Source organism: Paralichthys olivaceus, chromosome 24 (assembly GCF_024713975.1).
Source record: "Paralichthys olivaceus isolate ysfri-2021 chromosome 24, ASM2471397v2, whole genome shotgun sequence".
Lineage (NCBI taxonomy): Eukaryota > Metazoa > Chordata > Actinopteri > Pleuronectiformes > Paralichthyidae > Paralichthys > Paralichthys olivaceus.
Genome location: NC_091116.1, coordinates 2,796,466 through 2,810,279, shown reverse-complemented (window position 1 = coordinate 2,810,279; position 13,814 = coordinate 2,796,466). Strand labels below are relative to the sequence as shown.

Below are 13,814 nucleotides of genomic sequence, written 5' to 3'. Positions count from 1 at the left end.
CTCCAATTGGTTCTCCAATGTTTCTCTGCTTCCTGGTCTGGTGGATTTATCCAACTTTGAAAGGCATTGGTCTATGCTTCTTTCAACTTCATCCAGAACCCTTCTGTGGTCTTCTATTCTGGTGCTGGATGTCCCTGGAGAAAACCCTCTTGAAGATAAAGCACCTCTGGTGTTAGGCTTAGTTCTTGAGTTGGACCCCAAAGCAGACGCGGACAGGAGGTTTGCGGTTTAACAGAGTTTATTTATACGAACACAAACAGGAGCAGGCTGGGGTGGCAGGGTGCAGGCTGGCTCGAAGATCCAGGGTGAGACGAGGATGAATGGAGGAGCAGCGAGGCGCACGGAAAGACTGGGTAGAAGGAAGGAGATACGAGGGTTAGTGGATATCCATGAAAAACGAACACGGGAGTCGAGGACATCGATAGCACATGAAGATACCGGACGGGAGGGAATAATCTGGCACAGGAGTGGAGTCAGGACCAGGCTTTTATTGAGGGGATGATGAGGTGATAGAGATCAGGTGTGCCTCGTCGCTGCAGCCAGGAACCAGCCACGCCCCCTTGCCACACACACAGCCTGCGCTGAGAAAAACAGAAAAGGGGAGGGGGAGAGACACCACAACAAAACACAAACAGAATCATCACAGTACCCCCCCCTCAAGAACCGCCTCTTGGCGGTCTACCTGGCTTGTCCGGGAAACGAGTGTAAAAGTCAGTGAGGATAGTGGGGTCAAGAATAAAAGAACGGGAAACCCATTGACGTTCCTCTGGCCCATACCCCACCCAATCCACCAGATATTGGTAGCCCCGCCCTCGCCGACGTACATCCAAGATTTCCCTTACTGTGTAAGCCGGATGGTTATCTATGAACAGGGTGGGCGGAGGGGGCTCGGCCGGAGGGCTTAGAGGGCTAGAGGACACTGGCTTGAGGAGAGAGACGTGGAAAGCAGGGTGGATCCTTAATGAAGGGGGAAGCTTGAGTCTCACCACACATGGGTTAATGACCCGATCGACCTCATACGGTCCAATGTACCTGGGGGTCAACTTCCGGGACTCCGTCTGGAGGGGTAGATCCCGTGAAGACAACCAGACCCTTTGACCTGGCAGGTACACAGGAGCAGGGGTGCGACGTCGATCGGCCAATCGCTGATTGCGGGCGGTGGTGCGGATGAGTGCTGCCCGAGCCTCGCGCCAGACCCGACGAGCACGTCGGAGGTGCGCCTGGACGGATGGAACTGCCACGTCAGTCTCCTGGGCTGGGAAGAGTGGAGGCTGGAAGCCATTGGCGGCCATGAAAGGAGACATCCCTGTGGCAGAGCAGACCAGGGAGTTGTGGGCATACTCGACCCAGGGAAGGTGGGTGGCCCAGGAAGCCGGGTGTCGTGCTGCCACGCAGCGCAGGGCCGCCCCCAGATCCTGATTGGCCCGTTCTGTCTGGCCGTTGGTCTGTGGATGGTATCCAGACGATAGGCTGGCCGACGCCCCCAACGCCTGGCAAAACGCCTTCCAGGTCCTGGCTGAGAACTGTGGCCCCCTGTCCGACACGATGTCCACGGGGATGCCATGTATCCGGAACACATGGGTGACCAGTAGGTTGGCGGTCTCGAGGGCGGATGGAAGCTTCGAGAGCGGAATAAAATGAGCTGATTTGGAAAAGCGGTCCACCACGGTCAGGATAACAGTGTTCCCTCCAGAGGGGGGTAGACCTGTGATAAAGTCCACCGCTATATGCGACCAAGGGCGGTGAGGGATGGGCAGGGGGCGCAGCAATCCCGCAGGAGCCTGATGAGACGCCTTGCTCCGGGCGCAGACAGAACAGGCGGCGACAAACGCCTTGGTATCTGCCGCCATGGAGGGCCACCAGAAGCGTTGCTGCAGCAGGTTCAGGGTACGGCGACATCCAGGATGACAGGAGATCCGGGACGAATGTCCCCACTGAAGGACTGGAGATCTGACAGACGGGGGAACAAACAACCTGTTTGGTGGACATCCTTCTGGGACAGGCTGATCCCTCTGGGCCCCCTGGACCACACCTTCAATCTCCCATCCTGCTGCTCCCACCACACAGGAAGATGGCAGTATGGTGCTCCCAGACGTGTCCTCCACCGGAGGGGCAAACTGACGTGACAGTGCATCGGGCTTTATGTTCCTCGACCCCGGACGGTAGGTAAGGGTGAAGTCGAACCGCCCGAGGAACAACGCCCACCGAGCCTGGCGCGAGTTGAGCCTGCGGGCAGTGCGCAGGTATGACAGGTTCTTGTGGTCGGACCAAACAATAAACGGGTGAGTAGAACCCTCAAGCCAGTGCCTCCATTCCTGCAGGGCCAGGACGACCGCCAACAGCTCCCGGTTCCCCACATCATAGTTTTTTTCCGCTGGGGAAAGCTGGCGGGAGAAAAAGGCACAAGGGTGCTGCTTCAGGTCCGAGGTAGTGCGCTGAGAGAGCACGGCCCCCACCCCGGAGTCGGAAGCATCCACCTCAACAATAAACTGCAGGGCAGGATCCGGGTGAATTAATACAGGAGCAGAGGAAAATAATGTTTTGAGTCTGGAGAACGCCACCTCGGCTGCCTGTGACCACACAAAAGGAACCTTCACTGATGTGAGCTTGGTGAGGGGTGTAGCAACTCTGCTGTAGTCTCGGATAAACCTACGGTAAAAATTGGCAAACCCGAGAAATCTCTGTAGTTGCTTTCTTGATGTAGGAGTGGGCCATTCGGCCACTGCCTTAACCTTGGCAGGGTCGGTCTTGATTTGCCCTTTCTCCACAATAAAACCCAAAAAGCTCACAGAGGATACATGAAAAATACATTTCTCTGCTTTGACATATAGTCTGTTTTCCAGGAGTCTTTTCAGTACAATGTTCACATGTTGAATATGCTCCTGGGTAGTACGTGAGAAAATCAGAATGTCATCAAGGTAAACAAACACAAAACTGTTAAGCATATCTCTCAACACATCATTTATGAGAGTCTGAAAAACAGCAGGGGCATTAGTGAGGCCGAAAGGCATGACCATATACTCAAAGTGTCCCAGGGGAGTGTTAAACCCCGTCTTCCACTCGTCCCCCTCTCTAATTCTCACTAAGTGGTAAGCGTTGCGAAGGTCCAACTTGGAGAATATAGTAGCCTTGTGCAGGGGACCGAAGGCTGAGTCAATGAGTGGGAGAGGATACTTGTTCTTAACCGTGATATCATTGAGGCCCCTAAAATCAATGCACGGGCGAAGTGATTTGTCCTTCTTCTCCACAAAAAAAAACCCTGCCCCCAATGGTGAAGAAGAAGGACGAATAAGTCCTGTAGCCAATGAGTCTGTGATATAGGTCTCCATGGCCTCTCTCTCCGGTCTAGATAAATTATACATTTTACTGGAAGGAAAGGGGGCGCCAGGTAGCAGATCAATACTGCAGTCATAAGGTCTATGGGGAGGAAGAGCTACTGCTAACTCTTTACTGAATACTTCCTGGAGGTGATGATATTCTGCCGGAACAAAACTGAGATCCACCGGCGTGGGTGGAGAAGGTGCGGTAGTCAAAGTGGAAGGAACAGCGGAGTGTAGGCAGTGGGAATGACAAAACAAACTCCAATTAGTGATGGAGGAGGAGGACCAGTCAATGTGAGGATTGTGAAGTTTTAACCAAGGGAGACCTAAAACTACTGGGGAAACCGGAGATGGGATAACATAAAAAGATATAGCTTCATGATGATTTCCAGAGAGCCGAAGAGAAATGGGGATAGTGCGATGAGTAACCTTTGCTAGGAGTCTACCATCCAGGGCGAACACCCTCTTAGGCTGCGGCAGGAGCTGAGAGGGAATCTTTGACTGGGTAACCAGTTCGGAGTCAATGAAATTGTCATCTGCCCCAGAATCAACTAAAATAGACAACGGAAGGGAGGTCTGATCCAAAGACACAGTACCTTGCAGAGTCAGGCGAGGAGGAGACGAAACAACAGCAGAATGGCTCACCAGTGCTCCTCTTGTGGCTGGTGAGCCCCCCCTTTTGGCCGAGATGGGCAGAGCGTAATCCGATGACCGTCCAGGCCACAGTAAAGGCAGAGTCCACGGAGATGGCGACGTTGACGCTCCGTAGGTGTGAGTTTCATCCTCCCCAGGTGCATTGGTTCCTCGATGTCGAGGAGAGCAGGTGTAGATCCCGGAGGAATCCCGCCGGAGGAGGACGGCGGCGGCGGAGAGGGCGCAAGCCCCCGATGGTGAGGGCTCATTGTCCGCATCACGGGAGGGGTATGGCTCGCCCTACCGGATCTCTCCCTGCGCCGCTCGCGGAGACGATTATCTAGGCGTGTAGCTAATGAAATCAAATTATCTAGAGAGGTCGTCTCGTCACGAGCGGCCAACTCATCCCTCAGCTCGTCCCTTAATCCCCGGAGAAAAACCCCTTGAAGCGCTCGCTCATCCCAACCGCTATCGATCGCTAGAATGCGGAAGTCGATCGAGTGGTCCGCCACGGATTTCTCTCCCTGACAAAGAGAAAGGAGCCGGCTACTGGCCTCCTTACTACGCAGAGGGTGATCAAAAACTTTTAGGAATTCCTCGGTAAAAGAGGAAAAAGAAAAACAAATCGGCGAATTACTGTGGGAAATGGCAACAGCCCAAGCCGCGGCTCTCTCCGACAATAAACTCATGACGAAGGCAATCCGCGACTTGTCTGTGGAGTATGTTAACGGCTGCTGATCGAATACGAGGCTGCACTGATGGAGGAATTGTCTACCTGAGCCTAACTGCCCTGCAAACCTGGCGGGTGTGGGGATGAATGGTTCCCGGGGCTGTGTGGGAAGAGCGACCGGAGAAGCTGCTGGTGGAGATGCTGGAACTGGAGCGGGAGCGGGGGCGAGCGCCGGAGTCGTCAGCGTGGAGAGGTGAGTAGTGAGCTGTTCCATGCGGCCACCGATCAGTGCCACGTTGGAGGTAAGGTTCTGTAGTGTCTCCATTACCTCGTTCAGGGCTCTCTCGTGCTGCCCAACACGAGTTCCTTGGGACGAGAGAGCCTGTCTGAATTTTTCCGCATCCGCGGGGTCCATTTTTTTGGCCAGATTATTCTGTTAGGCTTAGTTCTTGAGTTGGACCCCAAAGCAGACGCGGACAGGAGGTTTGCGGTTTAACAGAGTTTATTTATATGAACACAAACAGGAGCAGGCTGGGGTGGCAGGGTGCAGGCTGGCTCGAAGATCCAGGGTGAGACGAGGATGAATGGAGGAGCAGCGAGGCGCACGGAAAGACTGGGTAGAAGGAAGGAGATACGAGGGTTAGTGGATATCCATGAAAAACGAACACGGGAGTCGAGGACATCGATAGCACATGAAGATACCGGACGGGACGGAATAATCTGGCACAGGAGTGGAGTCAGGACCAGGCTTTTATTGAGGGGATGATGAGGTGATAGAGATCAGGTGTGCCTCGTCGCTGCAGCCAGGAACCAGCCACGCCCCCTTGCCACACACACAGCCTGCGCTGAGAAAAACAGAAAAGGGGAGGGGGAGAGACACCACAACAAAACACAAACAGAATCATCACATCTGGTTTCCCAATCTCCATCGCTGTCTTCATTCTCAGTCTCATTGGAGCTAGCATCTCCCAAGTCCTTTGTCCTCCATGTTCTATCTCCTCTCTTTTCCGCTCTAGCCAGCATCCATCCGACTTCAGGGTCATATCCACCTATCAACTGCTCCGAGTCACTCTGATCATCATCACTTTCAGTTTCCATCTTTCTCATCCTCAAACCACCTTTAGCTTCCATACTTGTTGTTTTCCTCTTACTTTTTTTGAACCTTTGGTTTGCCTTATATGTAGACACAAGAACCTGTATTGTTTTAATTACATCAGGGTTAAAAGTCCCCTGAACTGGCCATGGTTGGTCAATATCAGGCCAACGCTTATGCCATTTCTCTGATAACTTTACGATGCCTATGCCTTTAATTAAAGGGTTGTTTTTCTGTACTATATCAACCGGAGTGATTGCTTTTGAAGTTTTAATGTCCTTTTTAAACATTTTAATGGTGCCTTTATATCCCCTTATTGTATTTTAAACTAATTATTGAGACTAGGACAATTTAAAGCTAATTGGATCACTTTTTTATTTTATTTGTTTCTTTTAATCTAATTTAATTCATTAATTGATTTTTAATAAGCCACTAAGTTATAACAATCAGTTAGAGAAAATGAAATTAATTTGCCAACTCTAAAGAAATCAAGCACTTATTAATATAATAGCAAGATCACCACAATAAGTCCACATAAAATGTTGACTCAGCACACAAACAATCTATCAAATTGTAAACACAATTTTCTCAATGTCTTGCAAACAAAGAAAAGCCAATCAGAATTAAAGCTCAAAAAATCTAGCTTTCCCACAAGGGACAAACTATCAGCAAATGTGCTCCCACTCACAGCCAGACAACCACCTAATTGTCATCAAACTCACACACACATTCACCTTAAATCATCAAACAATCACAAAATTGAATTACCAATGAAGCTCAAATCAGAATGAACCATACACAGACAACAAATTCACTTTTGCAACTTTCAGCATTGAGTTTAAATCAAATCATCATACTCCATGAATTAATTAAATGCATCAACTGGTCAGAGTTTTGCCAAGCATCTCTGTTAAAAAACTACAGCATGTGAGATGACATATATATATATATGCAGACAGATGGATGTACTAATGCACTAAAAGTAAAAATGTACAAGTACAAAAACCGATAGCTCAGATTAGTCCAAGTATAGACAATGGTAGTTTTCTGCTAAAAAGGAAACAACTCAGAGTCTCAAGTTGCTTAATGGATACCAGGCAATACTGAAATGTTTATCTAAGTCAATTTAGTGTAAGAGAAACACATGATGTAGGAGAAGTGGCAGGAGTTCATAAACAAACCATACAAAACCAGATGTTCTACCACTAAGTGTTTTAAAAGGTCAAGCAAACACCAGAAGTGTCACACAAACATCAATCACAACCAACTCAGAGCTATAAAAGTAACACTTTAACGATCTCCCAACTCGCTCAATTTATCTTCTCACTTTACTGAGGTATTTCTCCAACACCCCCCTAATTGAGAAATATCTTTATAAAAGCCTTTAAGTCAAAGAAAACTAATATCTATCAATAATAATGACTATAAATGAGTGGACATACATATGTTTAACTGCAGATATAGGTTAAAGAGTTTGTGGATAAAACTGCACTGGCCTTAATCAGATTGGAATCAGGAGGCGCACACAGCAAGTATCACTCCTTGGGACACACTGGTCAGCGTTTCCGCTTATCGTCTGTGTCTCTCTTCTCTCCTCTCCCTTACACACCATAGGTGGATAAGGGAAAAAACAGACAGAAACTTAATATCTTATCCCACTAAGTCCTTATAACAGCAAAATAACAATTCAATACAATTTACGCACATCTGCCAACACATTAGATCTGTTTTATCTATGACAGAAGTCATCCACTTTTCAAACATCAGCGCACAGTCACATACCAGACATCAATATAAAATTTTATTCACCCTAATAGCATCTCAAATTTTAATAGTATTTTATTATCCCCAAGCAGTGTTTCCCAATACTCTCTTGTTTTATCCATGCTTATGCACACAAAACATCCTCACTGATTTCTTTATTTCTCTTAATAGTTATAAACGTCCTTTTTGGGGCTCATGTTTAACCAATCATTATGTCCCCCTTTTCAGAGGCTCATTAGGTTTATTAAAATATTTGAAACGTCCCCAAAAAAGGCTCATGTATTTAATCAAATCATAAAGTCCCTTTATCATCAATAGGGCTCATGAATGTTCTTTAACAGATTAAAAACAAAATATCTTATATTATAAAATAGTAAGTCTCTTTATTACTCAACCACATGTATTTATTCAATTTAAACCAACACAGCAACACAAACCACTCAGATCAAGCGCTCTCAACTGATCTCACACACATACACACACAGAGCTCCAACAGCTGATCTTACGCACACACACAGAGAACTTCGGCAGCTGATTTTACACACACACACAGAGAACTTTGGCATCATTCCAAAGACACAGACAGCATCCAATCCTAAAGTTTCAAGTCGACTCATTCATACTTTTCCTATAGCATGCTTTTAGCCGCTCCTTCCTTATCCTTTTAAATCTAAATTTATGCTACCTTTTGAGGTGTAGTTATTCAATGAGAGGTTAATTCAAGCATCTGTTCGTCAACTATTGCTGAAAACTTACAATTGAATTTTATTTCTACATCTCCAGTTCCTTGAACTGACCTGAAATTCACTTAGTGACTTTCTAGGATTTAGGCCGATTTAGAATCGCCTCCCTGAGGGCTTGGTCAAATCCGCGGCTTTTTCTTTTAATTCTTACCTTTATTCCTATTTGCTTTACAAGCATTTACTCTTATTTCATCCTTTTACTTTATTCCTTTATCTTTATCCTTTCACTTTATTCCTTTATCTTTATCCTTTCATTTTATTCCTTATTTACTCTTTTACCTTATCCCTTTTCACATCTTTTTACACATTACCAATTACTCCTGGGCCCAGGATTATTACTTACTTTTTTTAAACCAAATCCGACTATTCCTTAAAGTCTATTTTCACGCAGCGTCTAATCTACACGTCTTACCGTTAAGAAGATGAGGGCCCTTTCTTCATTAATCTCGCATGATGTTATTTAGCTCACCTTATTGTTACTAATCAGACTATTCTACACCTTTACTTTAACTCTGTACTATCTTCAGTACTTTACATTTTCTTTTACTCATATTCCTTATATTCCTTATATTCTCTATTCTACTCCCCCCTGTTGCGTTGTGCACTACGCAACAAAGTCAAATTTAGAACGGAGCTCCACTCAACAGCAACACATCATGACATGCCCACACAGATGAATCATTTACGGTGTGACCAAACAGCAGCACACAACAGCAGCAACAAACGTACCAGCGCCCAATAATGTGAGAAATGCTCACCCTTTTCTTTTGCCGGCTTGGTGCGGGAGTAGGTCAGCTGAAGTTGTCGGCGACGCCGCAGGACACAGCACGTCCGAAGTTCGTGATGCCAAGTCTTGTCGTATATTGGGGTTGCGATGATGTGAAGATGATGAAGGAATCTCCGATGACACCGTCTTAATTGTATAAAATGTTTATTACAAAAAAGTTCAGCATCTATACAAGCAATGCAATCTGCATATGGAGAGATCCGGAGTCAATGTGCATCTCTCCTGCCTGGAGAGAGATTCGGGGCCAATGTGAATCTTCTCCTCTGCTGCCTGGAGAGAGATTCGGAGCCAATATGAATCTCTTCTCTGCTGCCTGGAGAGAGATTCGGAGCCAATATGAATCTCTTCTGAGGGGCAACTTCAACTCCTCGTTTATATAGGAGGGTTGTTTTCATAATTCTAAAGAAAATGCATCTGGCTTTCCTCCAGATTGTCCGGTGTCAGGAAGGGAATAGCCCCAGCTCTTCACGGTTATACAGTGACAGGAAGGGAGACGACACTAGCCCAAATTTAGTGTTGCACTTAGAGCTGTGACCTATCACCCTACCATTTGTTCAGGCTTTCTCCAAATTCCTCAAGACCTGTGGACCTCACACCTAAGGATAAATTTATTTTATGGGGACGACTACACATAGCATTTCAGACACCACATATGTAAACAAATGGAGGCAAGATTTTTAAAATATATTTTGCATTGAAGAAATAATTGTCTGCATTCAGATTAAGCTCTATATCATCAAATCAGTAATGATTGGATGACTAATGTGCATAACAAAGACATAAATATTACATAAACCAATCCTTTTAGCCCATTATTAAGTGGAACATAGTAAATTAAATTAAATGGAAACAGTCAAACACATCTGCAGAAGCATTGACAATTGTATTGATTTAATATACACACATACAAATATTAATAATATGCATTTTCATTAATATCTTATGCCACTGACAGTATTCGACCAACACTCACAAAGCACTGCTCAATAGCCATGAATCTATGAATGAAATTAAAATATGAAACCTTTATTTGCAGTGTAAAATCACATTGAACACATGAACAACACACAACAATACAATGCTTAATCACAGAATGTCAGTGCCTGTGTTGTGCATCAATAGCTCTCACACACTAAAATCACATAGATCAACATGTAAATATACATCCTCTCAATTATTTCGCATCAGTTTTAGAAACCAGCCAGCATCAAGGTCCACACTTCCCTGACACACACACACACACATTTTTTACAAACACGAATCCAAACATGCTGCAGAAATGCACAATTCCCCATGCTCTCAGTGACACACAATGCAACAATTAGTTTGCAAAAATGTACCCACTTCCCGGTGATGGTAAAGTAGTTGACTACAGCTGCTCTACAGTGTTTTCCATTTTCATTATTTTATTTTCATCCTACTACATTTATTTTATAATGCTTGTGCTGTTAAGATTTCACACTATGTACCTACTGACACATAGACTTATATTTTGTTGATGCTTATGTGCATATCTACATACTTAATTTAACACTTCATAGAATATTTCATTAATTCCCTCAAGCATATCACACATTATCTAATGGATCTGAAATCCTTGATTGATTTTCTTCATTTGGTCAAGAGACTAACCTCAGTCTCAGACAGGGATCACTTAGCTATCAGTGCAACATGTGTATAGTAGCCGCCTAGCTCAGGATTTGTGTATGCTCCGCAGTGATGTGCATCATATAGAAGTCAACCTGATAAACCCCCAGGGGCCGCCATGTTGTGCAGTTATGAAAATTGCCATGGAAACGGTTGCTTCTTAAAAATCTTCTTTGATGATTGATGTGGGGGCAACCATCAAAGGGATTGCTGGCCTGCAAATCCTTATCAAATCCAATCAAAGAACCAAAAACTCTAGACATTAAAGGATATTTCTTTGGTCCTCTGAACTACCAAACATAAATAACAAGTTCCCTTGCTTCAAGTTATTAGCTTGTGAAAATAACAGACCGTCAACTGAGAAGACCACAGTCCTCATTAGTGAAGACAACAATCCTGCCTACGGAGACAACCGCTGATTTGTTCAGTAAAAATTCATCAAGAAGACACTGCTCTCATAACTACAAATCCCCCTTTACCAAAATGGACATCCTGGTAAGAATTATTTTTTTTTAGAAATGTATGTTCAGGTTCAGGTCTTTTAATAATGAATTCCATGTTTCCATTTTTCAGACATGTGGAACAATGCAGTCTGAGATTAAGGCTCTGAAAGAGAAGCTCAAACTGAATGATGAGCTTCTGATAAGGGAGCAGAAGAAAATGACAGCTCGCTCTAAAGCCCACATTGGTGTCCTGGCTGAACTAGCTGTACAGAGCAACAAGGTGAAGGCTCTGGAAGAGAAGCTCAAACAGAACGATGAGCTTCTGATGAGGGAGAAGGAGAAAATGACAGCTCACTCTAAAGCCCACAATGGCAAACTGGCTGAACTGGCTGTACAGAGCAACAAGGTGAAGGCTCTGGAAGAGAAGCTCAAACAGAAGGATGAGCTTCTGATTAGATAGAAGGAGAAAATGACAGCTCACTCTAAAGCCCACAATGGCAAACTGGCTGAACTGGCTGTACAGAGCAACAAGGTGAAGGCTCTGGAAGAGAAGCTCAAACAGAACGATGAGCTTCTGATTAGGGAGAAGGAGAAAATGACAGCTCACTCTAAAGCCCACAATGGCAAACTGGCTGTACAAAGCAACAAGGTGAAGGCTCTGGAAGAGGACAATGTGGCTCTGAAGGAGAAGTTGGCCCTTTTGAAAAGGGATTTGAGCAGGGTTGAGCTTGTGGTGACAGAGATGGAGGAAAGGCAAGCTCACAGCCAAAAGATTGACTCCATGGACAAGGAGACTCAAACCAGCGATCTGCTTCATGATGAGAATAATGCTCTTCAAGAAGAGCTGATGAAGCTCAGAGCTTCTTATCATGAGGTCTGTCTGAATCAGACTACCAACCAGGAGAAGTTCGACACTGAGCTCCAGGAGGAGAAGCAGGAAAAGAACGTTCTCCAAGAAGAGCTGATGAAGCTCAGAGATTCTTATCATGAGGTCTGTCAAAATCAGACTACCAACCAGGAGAAGTTCAACACTGAGCTCCAGGAGAAGAAGGTTCTCCAAGAAGAGCTGATGAAGCTCAAAGCTTCTTACAATGTGGTCTGCCACTGTCATGAAGCTGATGTTTCCAGTCGGGAGCTCAATGGAGAGAGTAAGGATGATGTCACTGAGGAGAAGTCTCTCTCCAGTGTTCTCCCTGAGAAACCAAAGAAGACTTCACTCTGGAAGAGAATCCGCCACGCTCTGGGGTTGAGAAAACCACAGTGTTGGAAGTAGTCAGCAGCGCCCATCCAACAGCACCTGAGCTGACCTTACCCAGTGTTGTAATGTAACGAAGTACAAATACTTCTTCACATTTCTACTTAAGTAGAAATTTCACATATCTGTGCTTTACTTTGTTATTTTTTATTTCTGACAACTTTCACTTTTACTCCACTATATTTCCTAAGTAAAATGTGTACTTTTACTCCAATACATTTCTCCTAACCATCTTCGTTACTCATTACTACAAATTAAAATCAGAAGAAATTTGAGTTGGTGACGTAATGCCGTAAACTTTTTGTGGTATATACGTGTGCCTGCAATATATATTATGCCAATGGGTGGCAGTGTCACTCGATGTACCCCATGAAGAAGAGAGTGACTGTGACTGGTACCTGAATAAGAAAGAGTGAAGTTTGTTCCGCTGAATTAGCTTGCCTGTTAACGTCTTTTTTCATTTACACTACACAACACATTCATTGTCATGTCAACCACCAAGCACGAAGAAGAAGAAGTCCCGCTTGTCTGGGTGTTGTGGTGAAAAACTAAGTTCCACTCGTGATCCAAAAGTCAAAAAATTCAGTCAAATAAAAAAGCAGTAGAAGTCAACTTAAAAGCAGCAGAGTTTTATTGTCAACAACAAAACCTGAGAGCATTCAGTAGTGAGCCGGAGCTGCACCAGAAGAACTCTGACTAACAGTGGTGTTGCTCCGCTTTATCTATCCTTAAGAGCCACACCTGTTACGACCTTCCCCCTGGAAAGTCTCCAAGCACCGGGGTTACTTTGGCCTTGGAGCTGGGACTTTCCCTCTGGAGAGCCCCTACCGTACCATGATGAGTCTCTTTTTCTTTTACACAGTTTTTCTTACTCTTGACACCATTATATCTGTCCAAACCATTTACTATTTTTTAAAAGATATTTGTCTCTGATTTTAAACCATTATATTTCATTCTTGTCAGACTGCCTTTAAAAAAAAAAAAAGATTATCATTTCTTCACACAAGTTACACATACACTACATACTGATTGTTACACATAGAGTATATTGTTTGATTCGTTTGATGATTCGTAATATCTGTCTTAAACTTATTGTAATCATTAGCAATTTATGTTATAAATGTGATGAAGATAACGTTACACCGGCCGTATTTTCAAGAAATATTTTCGTACGTTGGAGTGAAAGATTCTTCCTACCAGATTAAGTGCCTGTTATGCCTACAGAGAGAGACTGAAATATTGGCATTCAAAAACTCCCCGTCCAACCTGAAGAAGCACATCGAGATAGGTTAAATACATTTTCATTCAATGAAGCCATAATGTCATGTTGGGACCTGGTATCTGTGAACCATAGTTGGGCCTACATGTGTAGTCAAAAGCCTGACCGCATGTCTCCTTTGCTCTGGAGACAAAGGAGAGCTTCCAGAACTCAGTCTCCCAGGGTGCCACAAACCAACAA

General features: G+C 44.8%; 1 protein-coding gene across 3 annotated transcripts in view; it reads left to right on the top strand.

Annotated features, from left to right (window-relative positions):
* LOC138407077 (golgin subfamily A member 6-like protein 25) overlaps window positions 1-12,974 on the top strand; it is a 122,094-nt gene extending 109,120 nt beyond the window's left edge. Inside the window, exons 1-3 of one of the 3 annotated variants that reach the window (XM_069521421.1) lie at window positions 10,989-11,152; window positions 11,231-11,506; window positions 11,633-12,588. In XM_069521421.1, coding sequence (XP_069377522.1) covers window positions 11,141-11,152; window positions 11,231-11,506; window positions 11,633-12,373 — 1,029 coding nt within the window. In that variant the 5' untranslated portion in view covers window positions 10,989-11,140 and the 3' untranslated portion in view covers window positions 12,374-12,588. Of the gene's footprint in view, window positions 1-10,988; window positions 11,153-11,230; window positions 11,507-11,632 lie in introns of those variants that run through there. The other 2 variants (XM_069521417.1, XM_069521418.1) reach the window with 2 other exon arrangements.
* The last annotated feature ends 840 nt before the right edge of the window (window positions 12,975-13,814 follow it).